Source organism: Erpetoichthys calabaricus, chromosome 1, assembly GCF_900747795.2.
Source record: "Erpetoichthys calabaricus chromosome 1, fErpCal1.3, whole genome shotgun sequence".
Classification (NCBI taxonomy): Eukaryota; Metazoa; Chordata; class Cladistia; order Polypteriformes; family Polypteridae; genus Erpetoichthys; species Erpetoichthys calabaricus.
The window spans coordinates 237,874,780-237,894,876 of NC_041394.2; the positions used below are offsets into that span (position 1 = coordinate 237,874,780).

Here is a 20,097-nt window from a genome sequence, read left to right on the forward strand (position 1 = left end):
GTTAAATGAAAGAGTGGGTTCTATGAAAAAGATACCAAATAGCCACTTCATGCAAACATTTTCCAGTTTTTTTTTTTATAATGATACGACTTGAGTAATAATGTTGCTACCAGCTGACTTCTGGATCCTTTCAACTCTAAATTGGATAAATGCACTAAGAAAACTGATGAATAGATGATTGGATGAATACTGATAACTGTGCATTACATGCAAAACTAAAACTCTTGTATATTTAATTTATTTTAATCAGACATCTTTGAGTAGTTTATGTCTTGACTAATTGGATAAAGAGGAAATCTTGATGCACACCTTATCTTTCCTTCCTGAGTTATCTTATTTCCTAGTGCTCAGAATATACCAAGAAAAAAATGTTTTATAATATGGAATGTTTAAATCTGGCATGATAGACCATGAATTCCTGCTGTGTTAGAAAATATCAACCATTAATCAGCATGCAGTTCTATTCATTACTGCTGTCTGAATGTCAAAGAACTGACTTCAAAAGAATGAATCATTATTTTAAAAAACAAATTCAAAAACATCTTTATCGGCATGATACATTTTGTGTTTCCAAAATTACTAATATACAGACAATAATAAAGGTCAAGCAAATACATAAATAAACAAACATATTACAAAGCTGCCAGCCTCTCTTAATGATGGCCAGGTGGCTCCACAAAGTAAAAATAGTTTATTATATTTGCATCGTACAAATAAATATATGATAATATCAAAAAACTTACATCTCAAAAAATAGAGTAATAAAACACAACAATGCTTTATATTTTTAAATTCTCAGCCCACCTCTCATTAATTATCTAATACATAATAATATCCCATTGATTACTGCTCCTGCTCAATTGTTTTTGCAAAGTGTTTAACTAAGCTACAAGATCTATTTTAAGTAAGCTTAACGTCATCAGGTCTAAACGGAAATGAACTTGCAGCATAATTGCTTTTTAAATAAAAAATAGAAAAAAAAACATAAAATGATTGTGTATAAGTATGCCAAAAGGGCACAGTGTGTGCTATCCTTCTGCATGGACCTTTATTCCCCAAACCCAACCCCCCCACTTCTCCAATGAAACCTTTTATTTGTTTAGGACTTTGCATTCACTAGGTTGTTGGCTTAACATTAGAATTACCAGAGTCTACGAAAAAACTCGTAGATCCGGCACACCTTAAAACCATTCGCAGCTCTCTTTTGTCTTCTAAATGTGCCGATTAAGACGAGCCAGCAAGCAGCCGGCTATTCCATCCCCCACCGTCGCAGAGCGTTCACTAAGTTTTCCCAGCTCTTGCCTTCTTTGATTATCTGGGAGTGACTGAACTGCTAGAGTTTTAGTGTGGAAATAATAGATCGCTATTTGAAACACACACAGTTCATGTGTGTGTTCCATTTCTACAGCAATCTGTGTAAACACATTTTTAAAACAGAAACGTTTTTCATATTTTAGTAGTAAATGACAAAATGTAGGCATAAACTATATAATGTATGAAGCCTGAAGTCCAAAGATCAAGTAAAAACACTTCCACAAAAGGTTCAAGTCTGATACAATAGCTTCCGTGGCATAGCGTAAGATTTGCTGACTTGTAATTGAGAGTCCCCGGTTCGATCCCCACTCACTCCTATATTTGCCGTTTGCAGTAGTGAGCTCCTCTTTTTGTTAATATTATACAGTACACACATACATTTGGTTTGCGTCTGTAACACATGGTGTGCATTTATAGGACTTGTAAAAGTTACCATTTTTTTTTTACTTTTATTCTCTCTAAATCACGATCACAATACATACTACCCCCTCCCCACCAGGGATCTGACGCTGTTATTTTTTATTTGAAACGGAATAACTGAGATGTGAGTGGTGTTTTTGAGACAATGGAACTGGACATTCTCTCATCTGGAGGGATAAAAGCTGACACACAAACGCTGGCAAATCTGCCTTCTTCGTATCTCACCGTCACTTGATTTTTTTTATTCGGTTTTATTGAGTGTTCCTGCTCATGCTGAATTAGAGTGCACCTTATGGTGAATGATGTCGAAACAACAAAAAAAAACACAGATGTAGGTATATATGAATATTTGGAATTATTCGTTTTATGACCTGTATAGTACATTTCGGAAAACTTTGTGGCACGGATATAACATTATTCATATTATTCATATTTCATTCGCATAACATCTTGCGTTTTGTAATCAGTGAATGCGTATTTTTTTTTCCCGATCTTGCCAGTCCCCACATGTTGCTGTATGCTGTTTCTTTTGTATACTCCAGGGACATGCAGAGGATAGAATAGTACAGAGCAGTAAGTTCAGCGTTATATGCAATAATCAAATTCAAATGTTAACTGTTCACACACACGCAAGGATAGTCCTTCCTACATTTACAACGTGTGTACCTGTTACAATGTACACGCTTCTCTCTATGCTGTGGTTCCTATTACACACCTGAAAGAAAGAGACAATATATGTGAAAACATCATCGCACTAATGCAATATTATTTGAAAACGAACAGCGTCAGATCGGGTGTGGATTTATGTTGGCGCTATTACTGAAAGAAAAAAAGATCAACATATGCGTTGATCCAGCAGAACTGAATAAGCTCACACGCTCTAGCATCCCCACCCCCGATCTGACTCTAAGAAACAGCGCAAGTACAGACGCAAACCAAGTGTGATCAAGATTTCCCGGTTCAATCTCACTCACTCCTATATTTGCCGTTTTCAGCACTGAATAAGCTCACACGCTCTAACACTTCCCCCCCCCCCCCCAAAAGAGCAGCTTACTACTGAAAACGGACATAAAATTTATAAATTGGTATGCACTGTAAATCGTTAAGTTTAAAATGTCGATCATGGTTATTTCTGTTAATTAATTCATGCTTTTTACTTAGAGTCAGAACAGGAGCTTGTTCAGCTTATTCAGCTTCTGATCTGACTCAAACAGCGCCAGTATAACTTCACACCCCAACCTGACCGCTGTTCGTTTTCAAATAATATTGCATTACTTCGACGATGTTTTCTGATTGGTACTATTCGCGTCATAAAATGATTTCCTCACATATGTCTCTTTCTTTTTTAAAATGTGCGTTGTAGCACGCAGCAACTCACCACCTGCATGTTCTTGCGCACACTGAATAAGACAGCGCTATATGCAATCATCAGATTCAAATGTTAACAGTTATATATCACGGAATGGAAATCAGCAGTTCTTAGCATTGCACCACGCAAGCTGTCATATCAACCGCCTACTGTAACTTGCTTTCTTTTTTCTTCGGTTATATTCTTGAATAAAAGTGCACTCGTTTTATTATACTTTTACATGGGGTAGGGAAGGATCCTGAACACGACTGAGACAATGAAAAGTGAATTAAAAAAAAAAACAAAACAAAGCTAACCTTTGCAAATATCATAAATTACACCGGCTGTTACAGACTGAAATCAAATGTATCTTTTTATTCTAAAATAGTAAAAAATAAGAACACTTCACATCTCATAAGGGAGTCATGCAGGATCGAACTCATGACCTTCCGATTGCCAGTCAGCAACTGATACTGTTGCGCCACGTCGGCAATCATAGTAAATAGGTGTCAATATCCCACACTAAGGCAGCTTTTTTTGGCGGCGGCTTTTTTTTTGTACCTTTTGTGAAACTTTTTCTTTGATATTTGGACTTCAGGCTTCATACATTATATAGTTTATGCCTACATTTTGTCATTTGTTACTAGAATATAAAAACGTTTCTGTTTTAAACAATGTGTTTACACAGATTACTGCAGAAACGCAACACACATGAAATGCGTGTGTTCCAAATAGCGATTTATTATTTCCATTCTAAAACTCCACTCACTCCCATATAATCAATCAAGGCATGAGCTGGGAAAAGCTCGTTTACGTTCTAAGTCGGTGGGGGGATGGAATAGCCGGCTGCTGGTAGCATGTCTTTATCAGTACATTTAGATGACAAAAGATGCTGGCAGAGAGGTGAGAACGGTTTTAAGAAGCGATTTAAGGTGGGCCGGATCTACGAGTTTTTTCGTAGGCTCTGGTAATTCTAGTGTTAAATATGGATTGTCCCCTCCAAAGAACCCTGTCAGTCACAAGGGGTAACTTAGCCTTTTCTGGAAGATAATCTGAATTTGCTGAATCGCTGAACTCTGTGAATTATGTGTAAAAACTACTCATGGAATTGATGGGTTACTAGCAAAAAGCTAGCTGTGCTTCTTAAAGAACATGAAAACCCAGTATTCAGTACTGCTTCACCAGGACAGAAAGCAGTCATTTGTTAAAATGTATTCAAAAACATGTTTGGTATTCCTCATTACAAAAACTGAAACTGCCATTATGCCGGTATACGCAATAGAAAAACAATTTTGTTTTTTAGTTGATTGCAGTGTCAACTTGTGATGACTGGTAACAAGCACAGTATATCACAAAGCGGCTTTCTCATTACAACATAACTGGCTAATTTAAATGGTTCAATAGGCCTGCAGTTTATGAACCTAATATAAGTGATAGATTTGAGGAAAAAAAAATTTTTAAGTTACTTATCCAAGAATCTTTGTATTGTACTCCTAAACATGAGTTGTTCTCTTTTTATTGATTCTACTTTAAAAAGATTAAGGAATTGTGTATCTCAGTCAAGCAGATTCAGTTCAACTGGCTGACTTTCGGGATCAGTTCATCATTGAAAGGAGCTTTAAAGCAATTTGTAGTGATATGATGCAAGGTCTGTCTATGGGCATATTAGCTCAATACTTTCCTGTGTAAATATTACAGGAGCTTATGCATCTTCAGGGCCCTGCCTCATAATAATTCATTCAACCTGCAGGAAGACTTACAGAAAAAAAAAAAAAAGTGCTCTATTATTTTTAATAAACTTGGTGGACTCCATGATTACTCTTGAATAATGAAGTCTAACTGACAGTCATAAACAATATTTTGATTAAAGGATAATTCTATTGATAAATTGGGCCATGTTAGCAGGTAACTGGTTTTCATCACCGCTCTGTTTAAAATACCATCACCCCCATAATGCTTTGTGAGGCCAGCGAGACATCCTCCAGAGCTGTAACAGCCACCATTAATGGGACTGCCCCCCGGACATATAATGCTGATTGCTTGCATTACAGACTCTGTGCTTATAGCCAAATGCACAGAACAATCTTTGAGTTTAACATTGTATAAGACAAGGAGGCGCGTGCCCTATGCATGTATAATAATTAACCTCCTGGCACAGCAGGAGTGAAAACAAACCTTGAAGGAGCACAATCCAACAACATATTTTACAAGACATTGCCATCTTTTTGATACAATTAAAAGTGTAAAGCATCAGCACAGACAGTTTGGAGAGCCCTTCAGCACGACTTCAAAAAATATAGCACACTACTTTGAATTTTCTGCCATTAAAAGACCTACATATTTTTTATGAATTTTGACCACAAATTTTCGGCATTTCTGCTTTGTTTTGAAATATCATTGTGAGTCTCTGACAGCATTCTTTCTTCTTAGATCTCAAGGAAACATGGTGGTACAGTGGTTGGCACTGCGGCTGCATAGCTCAGGTCACCTTTTTGGCCACAATAATTGGTCCAGTATACTTGGCAGACGTTTCCTTAGCCCTCAGCACCATTACAATCCATTCAAATCTAGTTCACTTAGTCCTTCCCCATTGACTTTAATGCATTTCACCAAGTTCGGGGAATATCGCAAACAGTTCCATGATTTCAGGGAACTCGCAGCAAAGCAAACTCGACAGTGTTCACTCACTGCTACACTGGAGCAAACTCAATTTTTGTTTCTCCTTTAACTTTCTGACAGATGATCCCACTTTCCACTTGAGTAATCTCAGGTACACGGTGGAATTCATGATTCAATCAATGCCACCAATACTGAGAGCACGAAGCAGCAAAACAGACCCAAGCAATAATAGTTCTACACCACACTTCACAGTTGGTATGAGCCGACTTCTGTTCAAAAGCAGGTTTTGGTTTTTGCCTACTTTCACTGGGTTTTTATTATCACTGCATATTTTCAATGTGTTCTACAATCTACAGAGCTTGATTGAATTATATGTGACATATTGCAGGCAAGCTAACATCAATGATTGCACAAGGCTTTAAATTATTTCAATGCAGCTCTAGCTAAAATAAAGTAAACCTGTGAAGATGTTAATAATGAAGCTTTGGTGTTACAGCCTTGTCATAATTTTAAAGCGATGTTAGCTTAAAGAATAAGTCATGTCTAGAATACAATTACACAATACAATTTATTTTTGTATAGCCCAAAAATCACACAAGAAGTGCCGCAATGGGCTTTAACAAGCCCTGCCTCTTGACAGCTCCCCAACCTTGACTCTCTAAGAAGACAGGGAAAACCTCCCAAAAAAAAAACCCTTGTAGGGAAAAAATGGAAGAAACTTTTGGAAAGGCAGTTCAAAAAGAGACCCCTTTCCAGGTAGGTTGGGAATGAATGAAAAATACATTCAGAAAAACAATTAATTATAAAATAAAATTTTCCTTAAAGAGGTTATCTCCATGTTTCAAACAAACAAACTCAGCTTTAAGTTGATCTTAAATGTTTCACGAATACTGTGCAAGTGCTCCAGCCAATTTGCCTATGTTGGAGAAACACGAGGTCTGCAATTTTAGATGCAGCATCATGCATTAACATGGTGTCTGCCCCATTCTCTTTGACAGCAGGTTAATTAAAATACACTACCATACTTGTACTGCATGCCTGTGATGCTTTAAAACCTTCTGCGGGTCAGAACTGTTTGGATTGTAGAAAGTGTGTTCAATTAGTGACACAAAGTCAATGTGGCTAATTCCTGAAATGACACTGAATTGCATTTTCCATTCACTGGCTGCTCATAAAGCCATCCTGTATGTAATTTCCATGTTATTAAATCTACATGAGCTGAGCCTACAATTAAATTTAAAAGAGGCATCCCCCTTTTCTGCAAGAAATGGTGTTACTTCAATTATGTCAGTAAATAGGAGCCTTCCCAAAGGGGTTAACATGTGACCTTTTATTGATTAAGACTGCAGTGGAATGGTATTTGCAGTCTCATTGCATAAATGGAAGCAGAAGGTAGCCATCATTTCTTTACAAGACAAATTAACTTGCATTTGAAAGGAAAAAAAAATCTTATTTCTTTCACCATCATACAGTCTCAACACATAAACTAATATCTAATAACCTAAAAATTTATTTCTGCAAGAATAAAATGCTGGAACAAAAAAAAAAAAAGGAAATAACCCTTTGTAGCTACTGTATTATGGTAGCCAGTACATTTCTCGCTGATTCTTCAGCTTTACAGTGATAAGTGTAAATTAATTTAAACAGGGTAATATAACTTCTTACAAAAGCATTCAGTTAGAAATTTGGCCAGCACAATACGTAACATTCATGAAAGTCTGAAAATATACAAATAAAAAGAGAGGATGAGAGCGCATAAATTCCTCGTTGCTTCCTGATACAGTTAGGAGTGTAATTTTTAAATTTCACTCAGCATTGAAGTGTGGATAAATAGTATACAATGTTATTTTAATTTTCATTTATTTGTGGCTACACAAATATTTGTTCAAATAAGGCACTCCACTATATAATGTCCCTCTTGGATTTCAGGCTCATCTTCTGAATGTGATATTTTCTGTGCTTAGTCTGCAAGCTTCCCTACTTCTTAACATGGGTTTTCATCTGAGACTCTAAGATCCAACCACAGTTCCAGAAGATGCCAAAAGACTGACTGTTTCCCCCCAATGTAAGTATGTATTTGGCTGATTTAGTGTCCTCAAAACAAGAATAATGTCTCCATATCAGTCCTTGTCAGGATAGGCTCCCTCAACACTGACTAAAAAAAATGACAAGAAAATAAAGTAGAAGATCCACTAAAGAATTTTAGAAAAGGTTTAAGTATTAATTGAGCAACAATCTAAATGGACTTACTGGTCATTTCTGGCTGGTGAAAATTCTTATCTTAAGAGAAAATGACAGATTTTCTGTCATTTTGGAATTACATTTTAATCAAAAATGTTGGATTTTACCTATCAGTATCAAAATCATTTTCTTTACAATTTAAGTCACAGACCTTGACATGCATTTAACACACTTTGTGTCAAGCACTTGAAAGGATGTTAACAAGAATTATTATTAAAGCAGTTGACTAATTTCAGAATTTATTATGATTTGCCTCTGGTGAGATTTGAGCAGCAGTCCACGGAGTCATTTAATTATGCTATCCTATTCTCAGATTGGCCAGCCAATATTTGTACTGTCATTACTAAAACTGGCAGCATCTCATTAATGAATATTGCCTGAAATTATAACAACTACAAACGTAATGCTCAGCACCAAAGACCCAGACTATGCACCCTAATAATGGTCTTGCAATACAATATTTCAGGTTACTGAGGGTACATAAATCCAACTATAAGGGGCATTCAAGAAGCGTATTTCAGAGCAGAAGTTTGCCATATCTGTGAAATCAGTACCACAAAACACAACTATGTTTAAGGAGGACAAAGAAGAAAATATTATATTCAACCTTAGTTAAACAATTAGGGTATATTTCATTTGGACATAAGAAAGTAAGCCACAGAACAATTTCTACCCTCAAATGTTAATATTTAGACACAGATGCTTTCTGTGGATGTCCATTTTATAATAGTAAATTTCACTGCATAATAGTCTTCTGTCACACAGATAATGACTAGTAAATTTTATAAGGTGACATCCAATACTTTTGTTAATTTATTATCAAGTGACCTTTTTAATAAAACATCTTCCAATATGCAATTCAGCTTGCTCTCATAATATTAACTATCAATCTGTACTTTATGATGTCTTTCCCAGTGTGGTACAGAAACTTGGTTTGTATCAGCTGTCAATCAATTTTAATTCCAAAATGCCTTTCATAATAAAATTCATATCTTTATTAATTGTAGCAGTCAATTTTATACACTGCTTTGGAAATATAAGCTCTCTTTTATATAATTCATTGTCAGTCCATACTTTTAGAATGCCTTTCCATTTCTTCCAATGTTATCTTTACTTTGTGCTTCTCTTGCAAATTGCTTTCTTATGTAATCTGGAAGATTTCTGTAAATGTTTAATTCAAATATTTTTTGAATATTTTTAGATTTCTTTTTTTTTTTTTTATATTTTTATTTTATTAATTTTCATTGTAATCATTCCATACAAACAGATCCATTTATAACCCAACAAATTTGAAAACAAATCAAACCCCACCCCTGAGAAGGAGAGCTTAGCTAAAGGAAAATTTCTTTAAGCTTTTTAATAAGGCAACATTAGACAAAAGAAGGGAGAAGTAAATATCTATATAAATAAGAGATGGAGAAGGGAGTTAAATACAATAATAGTTAATTCTCTTATTCTAAAATAATATTGATTAAATCCTTCCAAGTTTTGAAAAAATTTTGTACAGATCCTCTAACTGAAAATTTGATTTTTTCCAATTTCAAATAATATAAAACATCAGTTTCCCACTGACTTATAAGAGGAGAATTAGGATTCTTCCAATTTAACAAAATAAGTCTGCGTGCCAAGAGTGTAGTGAATGCAATCACCGTTTGTTTGTCCTTCTCCAATTCAAGTCCATCTGGAAGGACACCAAACACAGCTGTTAGTGGGTTAGGAGGGATTGTGACCCCAAGGCTGTCTGAGAGGCACTTAAAAATTTTTGTCCAAAATGATGTTAGTTTGGTGCAGGCCCAGAACATGTGACCCAGTGAGGCAGGAGCTTGGTTGCAGCGCTCGATATTTTTAGATTTCTAGCGAGAATTTGACTCTTCTTACAATCACCCATTAGGCATTGTTCACATAGTACACTTTGTGGAGAGATTCATATGCTTTTAGCAAACCTCTGTAGAAAAAGTTTATGAGACACCTTTATGAATATCTGTGGCTGGACAAACAGACCATTGAGACACAAGGAAACATGGTGGTGGAATGCTGAGGTAGAGATGGTAATTGGGGAAACACTGATGATGCTTGGAGGTGTAGCAAAATACAAAGGCAGGGTGTGTATGCTACAAAAACAGTTGTGAGCGTGCAAGAAGCTAAGAGACAGAAGTCAGAAAGGCAGTTTCAGAATGAAGAAAGAAACAGGAATGTGTTCAGGATCATAAAGCAGATGGCAAAACAAACCCATGAAGTAGCAGCTGGGAATTGCTTGAAAATTCAAAAGAGAACATTGTGATTGTCGGTAGTGAGATTAAGGATACATGGAAGTATACAGGTATGCAGAAGACACTGAATGCTGAGAATGAATGGGACAATTAGGTTAGTTGTGAGAACAAAGAATGAAAAAGATGAAGATAGGTAAAGCACTAGGCCCAACTGACACACTGTCAGAAATGTTAAATGCAGTGGGTGGTCCTTGAGTTGAATAGTTAATAGACCTGTTCAACACAATTGTTCCAAAAGGAGAATTCATGAAAAACTAAAAAGAAGTATGCACATTCCAGTATACAATACATATCAGACAATCAAGTTTTTTCAGCAGAAAATGAAGGAGGTTGAGAGAGTGCTAAAGAAAAGAATCATATAGCAGCTGATAATTAAGAAATGCAATTTGGTTTCATGCCTGGAATGGGAAAAATGGATGCAATCTTTGCTGCGAGGCAAATACAGGAAAAGCATCAGGTGAAAGTAAAGCTGCTGCATTATGCATTTGTACAGTAGATCTGAAGAAGGTATCTGACAGGTTTCCATGAAAGGTTGTGAGATAAGACTTTGAGAAAATTATGTATGAAGGAACGGTTATTGCCTATAGTGATATCAATGTATGAGTGAGCACAAACAGTGGTCAGAACAGCAGATGAAAATAGTAAATGTTTTGAGGTAAAGGTGGGACTGCATTGGAGTCCATTGTGAGTTGCTTTTTCTAATAGTGATGGAGGTGGCTAGGGAGGTGTGAGAAGAATTGCTATGGGAACTCTTGTCACCGAAGATCTTGCACTTATGGCAATAAGTCAAAATAAACTGAAAGAGAAGATAGTGAAATGAAAACTTAGTTTGAAAGCAAAACACCACAAGGTCTATGCAGTAAAGACCAAGGAGATGGTTGAACATCAAGAGGCAGGAGACCGGGAAAATGTGGGTGTAATGTAACTGATGCAGAGTTTGTCTCTGAATTGGGTACATAAAAGATGTAGTGTGAAAGATTTTCTGCAGAGAGTGTGATTTGTTTATATCAACTGTGTGAGAGACATGCAGAATGCCAATGTAGTAAGTGGCAATCTAAATACCAGCACTGTACTTGCACTGGAGAAAAGAGTGAAGTTCTGCTACACAGGTGACATATTAAGCGTAAATTTAGGTATGGGTGGAGCAGTGATAATGAGGACAAGAGGTACATAGGTAAAATTCCAAGTGGTGTCTCCAAATTGTGACTTCTAAAGGCTCTAGTATTGAAGACATAAGCCTATTTAAGCTGTGTGAAGAATTGTATGCTTAAAGGGAGAGAAACATGGCCAATAATGGTGGAACATGAAACAAAGCTTTAAAGAAAAAAAAGATGAGAATGATCTGATGTATGTGTGGCATGTCACAGTGTGAGATGAAAATGAACACCAAGTTAAAAGAAAGACCTGGCATGGAGGTGATCGGTATTGTAAACAGGAGAAACAGATTAAAGTGATTTGGGCTTGAGGAACAGAGGATGACTGTACACCAAGATTTTGGTGAAGGGGATGGGGCCCAGAGGCAGCCTGAAGAAGATGTAGTTGGAGGTGGTGTCTGATGATAGGAAAAGAATAGATCTCATGCAAAAGGCTGATGAGCTCCGTGGAGAGAGGAGGAAAAAAGTTTTGAGGGGCATCAAGCTACCTTGGGTAAACCCACAAAACTGATATTAACCCAGTGTTGCTGTTGATGATGATTATGAATTATGATTTAAACTTATTGTAAGTTACTATAATACCTTTCCACATGTGACTAAACTTTCTTTTACAAATTATCCAAGCATTCAGTCTTTGCTTTACCTGATACAGTACCTTAAAAACAACCATTTCCAAAGCAAACTGACATCCATCTGACTATTACATAGCTTTTGAGGGGCTGGAGCCTGAACCAGCAGTAATCGGTTAAAGAACAAAAAAAACACCATGTCATCTCAGGACACAGTCACACATCAGGCCATTTTAAGAGAAGAGAAGAAAAATGAACCAAACACAAAATCTGATAACTTGGATTACCAGGAGAAAAAACCAAAGCAGCCATTGGGGAAAATGTACAGAAACCACAAAAACATCTAGACTCAAACTACAAGTCCAGTCTGAGATCTTTGAGCCACTACTGCACCATCATGCAACTCGTGTGTAAATCTGGGTATTTTCTACAATTAATCTGTAGTTTACAAAGTGCCTTTTCAATGTGGACACCTTGCCAAATTACATCATCAATGGAATGACACCGTTTCCAGGGTTGGTGCTTACCTTGTCAAGAAAGGCTACAGTACCACACAACTATGAACAAATTTAAGCACGTGTTAGAAATGTGTTATTTGTTAAAAATGATGGTTCATAATTGAGGATTTAGTCAATAAGTGACATTAACATGCTAGCCCCAAAATATAACTTTAAAATGTTAAATGGGAAGATGACATAAGAGACTGCTTAATAGGCAGGTCTCTAAATTGTAAAACAAACTTTATTCTTTTGTAACAAAAAAATAAGCACACCATATGTACCAAACTTTAAACCAACAACTGCAATGAAACATTAGCAAAAAAGGGAAAGCATCCAAGACACGTTCAGTAGGAATACCCATTTGTTCACAGCTTAAAAAAACTGAAAGACAAATTCAGCAATAATGTGTGTAAATGATTGCGCATATAGTTCCATCATATAAAACGTCTGAGTAGTAACTGGAGTTTAAAAATCCCAGCTCTTTGTACAGAAACCTTCCAAGAACAGCCTTAATTAAAAGTAACATACCGTAATAAGTAGGATAGAATATGCTTATAGATTCCATAACATAGTTAATAATCAGAACATGGACAAAAGGGCAAAGCCTTCTAAAAAACTGTTTATTCTTATGGACACTGCGTGTATTAGCATCCAATTTCACATTTGCTTTGCATTATGCAAGCCGTGTTTGCTTTCTGTTAAAAAATAAACAGCTTTTTAAACAGCTTTACAATTGATAAGATTGGTGACGCGAGTCTCTAGAGACTCAAATTATTAAATAAAACTTTTGTTGACACAATAGTAAAAGGCAATAGATAGTAAATAAAATATTTAAAGAAATCGTGCGCCTTTGCACTAAGTAGCGGGTACTTTACAGCAGTCAAAAATGGATTAAATTGCACCCTGGTCAAGAAGCTGGCTTCGCAATTCAGGGATTCGTTAAATAAATAAACAGGCACGCATAAACCTGTGAAACTAACTTCTTTGCAAAATAACATTTTGTTTAAGAAATTAAAACAACTATGCTCACTTAAACTTAAACCAGAAGTTCGACTCCATCCTCCAATCCTACTCCTCCTCGCCCGCTCTCTCAGCTGCGCATGTGCGTTGATGAAGCAAACATCGTCCGTGGAAAGACCGCCAATCAACACCTGCTCCGACAATCACGAGTTATTATCTCTGTTCCCAAGGGAAACACGACACATCGCTAAATTTCCACATGTTGATGCCAGTAATTTTGAACCACATTTTTGGTAAGTTTGCTCAAACACACCTAGTTCTTTTTATTTACGTTTTAAATTTTCACCTTAAATAGAAATCTGAAGAAATTACAGGTTTAATATAATAATGGAAATGTCAAAAATAACTGCTTCACCTAGTTTGGTCCAATTTACATTTCAGTGAATGTTCCAACAATGTACGCTAAAACAGGAGTAACAGTCATGGGGTTTAGTATTCTTTTGTAAAATCATGTAATGAGGCATCTTTAAACAATATCAACTATCCCGTCAAAAAAAAAAAAGTAAGAATGTGTTACCACAGTTGGGTATCGGAGGCAATCCAAGGGGGTGAGATTACACCCAGGTACTGATACAGCTAGATTGTCATTTTAGAGAGCCTCATTAGAGATGATGGAAGCAGCATTAATAATCCTACTATTTCCATGCTACTTCAAATAGAAAAAATAGGCATTATTGTATGATAAAATTAGATAAAGGCCTTCGATAATGAATTGCTTTTACATAAGTCTGATCATGTCATTTCATGCTCAGCAATTGGTAGTTCTTCCCCTTCTCCTAGGCACTCACAGAAAACCACTTAGTGACCAAAATTCATCCTTCTGGCAGCATCCATCTGAGTTCTAGGAGGATTTGACTTTTTTCCATCTACATACAGGTATAAGCAGTAATATTGTATCATTTTCCGATTGTCAACCTTTGAACCCTGAAAGTAATGTTGGCGAGGCAACATAACATTAAATGTTTTTGAACCCCCAGGCAAAAAACAAAAAAATAAAAACAAGAACCTTTGATATTAAATTCAACTAACACCCAATAAACCATTATGGGAAAGGTTCAAAACAAATTTTTATTTTATTAAATTCTCTGTTGCCCCCTCAAATAAACCTTTGACAGAATCAATCCAACATTGTCATGTGGTATTATGAAGGCAGCAACTACACAGTTTTTTATTGAACATAATCAACCTGGATAGTGTATGAGAGCAACACAGTTCATCAGAACATACTGTAACAGGCCTCTGGGTGAAGTTCTTGATTGCAAGTGCTTCAGTGATTGCAGCATTGGTCCATGAAAGGGTATGTGTTAACACACACCTAAACTGACTTACATTTGGCCAATTTAGAGTCAGTGGTCAACTGAACAGGCATTTCTGCCTGTTGTCTGATGTCTGAAGAAAACATCAACAAATTTTAGGGGGAATGTGGAAACACTTTACATTGGTTAAGCTGTTAAATTAATCCAGGTAAATAAAGCTATAAGACAGTAGAATGAACCATTGTACTATCCTTTATAAACATTATTGTCATTTTAATCTGGGAGCATTCATTTCATTTGTAACCAGAATGCTCTCGACTGTATATTACACTTTCATATAGTAAACACAATTCCAAATTCTTAAAAAGTGTAAAGCAATTGTTTCCATAATATTAAAGCAAACACTTGCAGGTTAAAGTACTTGCTTAAGTGAATCAGTAATGGAAGTTTAATAGCTAATTATGTGCTTTATAGCCCAACTGTCTACCCACTAGGCCCATGTTTTTTTTAAACAGTACAACAATAATAATAATGATAATTCATTACATTTATATAGCGCTTTTCTAATCTACACAAATCCACATACATAAACACAAGGAGATACCAAAGTCATCTCTAGGTGTAGTTCCAACTTAAGCATGAGGGCTATGACATAGCTTCATTGACCTCTCACCAGAAAAAGAGAATTCTTCTTTTTTTTTTTGCCTCAAAAGGTCCACCTTACCCATCTTACCTACCATAAGAGAAAAGGCAATATATTCAGTTTTCACTATCGACTTGTACAAGATGCGTTACTTTCAGTCATATATTTAACAGTATTTATCTGTCTGTCCATTTACAGGAATTAACCTTAAATTTGACAAAAGTCCATCATTTAACATCACCAGAATAATTTACAGCCAATAATTAATCAAGCAGGCATGCCTTTAGGAGATAGAAAGTACAAACACGCAGTTTTTTTCCACATATCACCTAAAATCAAAGCATCCTGTTGTGAATATTACACCAGCACTATTTACGTGGTTGATCAAGGATCTGCAATGCCACTTAGTAACTAGTTTAATTTATAATGCAAAGTGCAGACTTACCTTAAAAAGCCTTAAGATGTTGGCTACCATTATAGACACAGAGCTAGCAGCAGCTCCTATTACTCCTATAATTTTGTCAGGCTTGGCAAAAATAGGGGGGTCCCCATTGGCACACCTTACATCAGATGCATCCTTTTCAATGAGGGCTTGTACAAAAGTCAAGGACTGCTCCAGGGCATATGTGTCTCTAGAACAGGTATCCAGGATTCGCACTCCCAGAGTGACATTTGGGAGAAGATCAGGATCTTTGTTGATCTGGTCAATAGCATAAAGCATGGCTTCTAGCCGGTGGATTCCTTTCTCCTTTTTTAGTTCCCCACAGGGGACCCCACGCTCTCCTCTGGAATGAACAGGAAATAGTCCTCCCAAAATTATATCACCTTCCAGGCGAATGGAATGAGCATGCTCTTGGGCATCCGATGTCTGCATGGCAGTTAACAACCAGCAGCATTTTGCTGTCAGTAAGAGGAAGCAGTGATAGGAAATGGAACGTTTCCCGACTTGGACCATGCTTGTTTAAGTTGCAGAGAGGGGTAAAGGAAAGAAACTTTTTCTGGTTACTAGAATAGACAAACCATCTGAGGGCACAACACATGAACGCAGTCATCAGTGCCCCTTCCTCTCAAAAAGGAGCCATGCAGCACTGAAAGAAATCAATTCCAGTCAAAGATCATTGACAGGTAGTGTTTTTTAATACCACTGTCACCTGTGCCTGACATTTCAAACTGGTGTTCAGCAAAAAGTTGAAATCATGAAATGCAGAGAACAGTATCCTTAAGATAACCATGAAGCCATATATGTTCTAGATTCCATTAACTTTGTGTGTGCTGGGGAGAAAAAAAAAAACAAAAGACAGGTTTAGAATGTGCACTAATGAATGCAAATAAAATGATTTTTTTTTTAAAAACATTTAAGTTCTGTTGTTCAGTGTAGAGAGAGGGTTGGGAGCATGTGCTGATAGCACGTTGCCTCACCCACCACACGACGAACCACCTGGATTGAGACCCGAGTGCAGTGGGTGACACTTCAGCACCACACTCTAACAGTCAGGTTGTTTATAGTGGCTGAAGTGCCAATCCTGCCAGCAACCCCCACGTTTTCCCTGTAGGGCTGGAATAAGCCATCAAAGAATATATTTATAATCATTTAGAATGTAATGCTTACTCTTTTAGAAAATACTAAGAGATATGTTTATTTTAGGAATATGCAACATTTTGTTTTTACATTCTTTCACAAGAGTTTAGTAACCTGATTGTATGGGTTTGTGTGCTAATGTCATTACACCAGAATGAATGATATAGTGTGTATTAATGAAATAAATGGCAAGATCTGGCAATACATCCTATTATTTAATAAATATAAAAAAATTTTTTAGCAATATAGTTGACTAGAAGAAAGTTATTGATATGATTGTATTTTGTTGCAGAAGGAATTTTTGACTAGTTTGTTAGTGATAGTATTGTTGCCATAGGTTAAATAGCATGAATAGATTGATCTGTCATCTTTGTGGCATTTATTAGGTGATTTGAAGCTCTTACTTATTCTTTAAGAAAATATTGGTGATATTCAAAGGCTATCTTCATTGAGACACCCATCAGTTACTGGCCATTCCATGAACTGAACAATAGTGCACATCTTGCAGGAACCATCATTCACTTTGTGAGGATTCTTTAGTCCTAAAAATTGACCAATCATGTTTTAGTTACTACAGGAAACACAGTGATTCCTTGCTACCAATGGAGATCTCATTTCATTACCATATATTTGCATTTCATACTCTAGGCACAACTAACATCTGCTTTCAGTGAAAAGCTAATTAAGGGGGAAAATCTTACTTGGCAAAGCTTCTAAATGCTGTTTCTACAATTCTACCAAACTGTGCTTTACACTACAATTTTGGTTGCTACAATTAAAAGCACTTAAAGCTCCACCCTGAGGATATTCTTGCAGCTTAAGCCTTGCTTACACTTACCTGCAACAGGCAATTCATCATACATTGTTGATGTTTCATAAGCAAGTAAGTCTATGTAAAGAATGAACCAATACAACACTCATCTTAACTTTATATGTTAATGTGTGTGAGAGTACTATGCTTACTGAATTAGCATACAGTTTCTTTAATAATAATCACCTTCAGCTCTCTCTACTGTATTGTGTCTAGTAGATGAATCATTATTTAATATCTTCTGTACATACTGTATACACATCAAGACACAGTATGTTCTGTCTAACTAGCTATGCATGTTTGTACGTGTACTACAAATAAATAAATTCATGTCCACAGAATTTAAGTTTAATCTAATGAGACACAAACCATTTAGATGTATATTTCAGTTACAGTACCAATGAACATTACAACTTTGATAACAGGGAAAAAACACCTAGCTGTCTCTAGGGCTTGTTGGATGTGATGAATTGCTAATAACACTAATAGAATTTGCATTGGCATAAATTCATAAATAGCATGTTTTTAAGTGGCACATATTCTTATTTGAAAAATTATATTTTTTCTAAGATTTGCCTTGGCACGATATCCATATTTGAATATTCAGAAATACCAACAATATCCACTGCTTTAGCTATTGCAGTTTATTGCAGTCAAATTCAGAGACTGTGATTCTATCTCTTTTGATTTCAACACAGATACCTGTTATGTTTCACTCCAGTGATAACGTGAAAAAAACACACATTCTTGAAATTTAATCATAAGTAAGATGATGCCCTGTCATATTTTTATTTTTTGAGAAAAAGATGTTGCAGTAATAAAAGATTGCCAGAAACAGTAGTGCTAACCAATTCTCCTTTTAATTTACACTACTTGGTGTGTGAAACGGAAAGCATCTTTGGCTGTTTTTTTTAATAACGTACTCTCTCACAGAACGAGTCTTAGGGGATTTTCATGCTGTTATCTGGAACAGATAGCTTTCGTGCCATTGTTCCTGAATGTAAAAATTAAACTTCATTCTGCAACGAAAACGTTTATTATATATTTTTTTATCTGTCATCATTCCTGGTAAGAGTCAATAACACATCAGAGTAAATACCGGTAGTCTTAGTAGCTGTTTAGTTGAATATAACATTGTTTTGGTCATATATATTTTAAAGTGAATTTTAAAATTACTTATCGATTACACGCCTTTCAACATCGATCAGGGCAATCCCATCCAGCTCCTCTGCATAGATCGTATCACCTAATCAACGATGGAGACAGCTCGTCTGATGTATGCTTTATACACGAGAATTAAAGTATAGAAGTAAATCATGCCAGTCACAACTGGATTTCTGCCAATTAAGTAGAATTCCTCCAGTGCGTGCTTTCTTTTTCACTTGCATGTAAACATGGATTGCCTACATATTGGGTCTTATTAGGAAAACCCGTTATGTTTAATATCGGGCGATGCATACGAATTTGCCAGGCATGTTCGGTATCATGTTAACAGTATTTGATTTAATCTGGAAAAATCAACTGATGATGCGTATTAATTTGCTAACAGTGTATACCTTAGCACAGAAAGCTATTAACGTGTTGAACAGCGCACAGAAAAGCAAATGACATTAATAATTAATCGTATCACTACATTAATAAATCATATCTTTCCGGGACGAAAGTTTGATGTCTAAACCCCTCCAACCAAGCAGTTATACAAAATTTACAGAGCTTCAGATGAAAGTTGCAGCCTGTAAAATAAGTCGGCATACATTTTCACTGAGAGGCAATGACCTAAACCTCTCTCTCGAAGATGAGGAGAGGAACTTCTTTTCTGATGCAGAGCTATCGTGAACAACTGAATCTCATTTTTTCCAACGTATCTTCACAAAGCAACGCTTCTCTATACCATCTTCGTATAATCCACATTATTTGGTGCTGGGGTTTGTCGTTTCGACTTCTCGCTGGTTAGAAGAGCTCGGACACTCGCTTTCGATCATCGGCGCACATTCCTTGCAAAAGTCTTCCCATTTGCTGCAAACTAATGCGCCACTGGACGCTAGCTGTGACTTTCCTTGGTGCAATTCCTGGAGATAAAGCAACTTATATAATCGAGAGCTTACCTGCCCTTCAATCTCCGTTCAAGGCTTTACAGCCCAGCGTGGTGGTAGCTGTTCGTGGTACTGAAAGGGACACACAATTCGAGAAGCTGGAGCGCGTCTCTTCCAAGTGCATAACAAAATACTCCCACTAGCAGTGATTGGTCTTCCCAACTCTCTTTCTAATCCACCTCAGCTACTTATCAGCCGTTCAATCTGTCCATGGGTGAAGAAGGTTGCTTCCTCGGATTATTTTACATTATATAGGTTGT

The 20,097-nt window shown here is 36.3% G+C and overlaps 1 protein-coding gene across 3 annotated transcripts in view; it reads right to left on the bottom strand.

The window, feature by feature from the left end:
- grm8a (glutamate receptor, metabotropic 8a) overlaps positions 1-16,315 on the bottom strand; it is a 1,035,294-nt gene extending 1,018,979 nt beyond the window's left edge. For all 3 annotated transcript variants that reach the window (XM_051931014.1, XM_051931013.1, XM_051931020.1), the window contains exon 1: positions 15,800-16,315. In XM_051931014.1, coding sequence (XP_051786974.1) covers positions 15,800-16,309 — 510 coding nt within the window. In that variant the 5' untranslated portion in view covers positions 16,310-16,315. The remainder of the gene's footprint in view (positions 1-15,799) is intronic.
- Between the last annotated feature and the right edge of the window lie 3,782 nt (positions 16,316-20,097).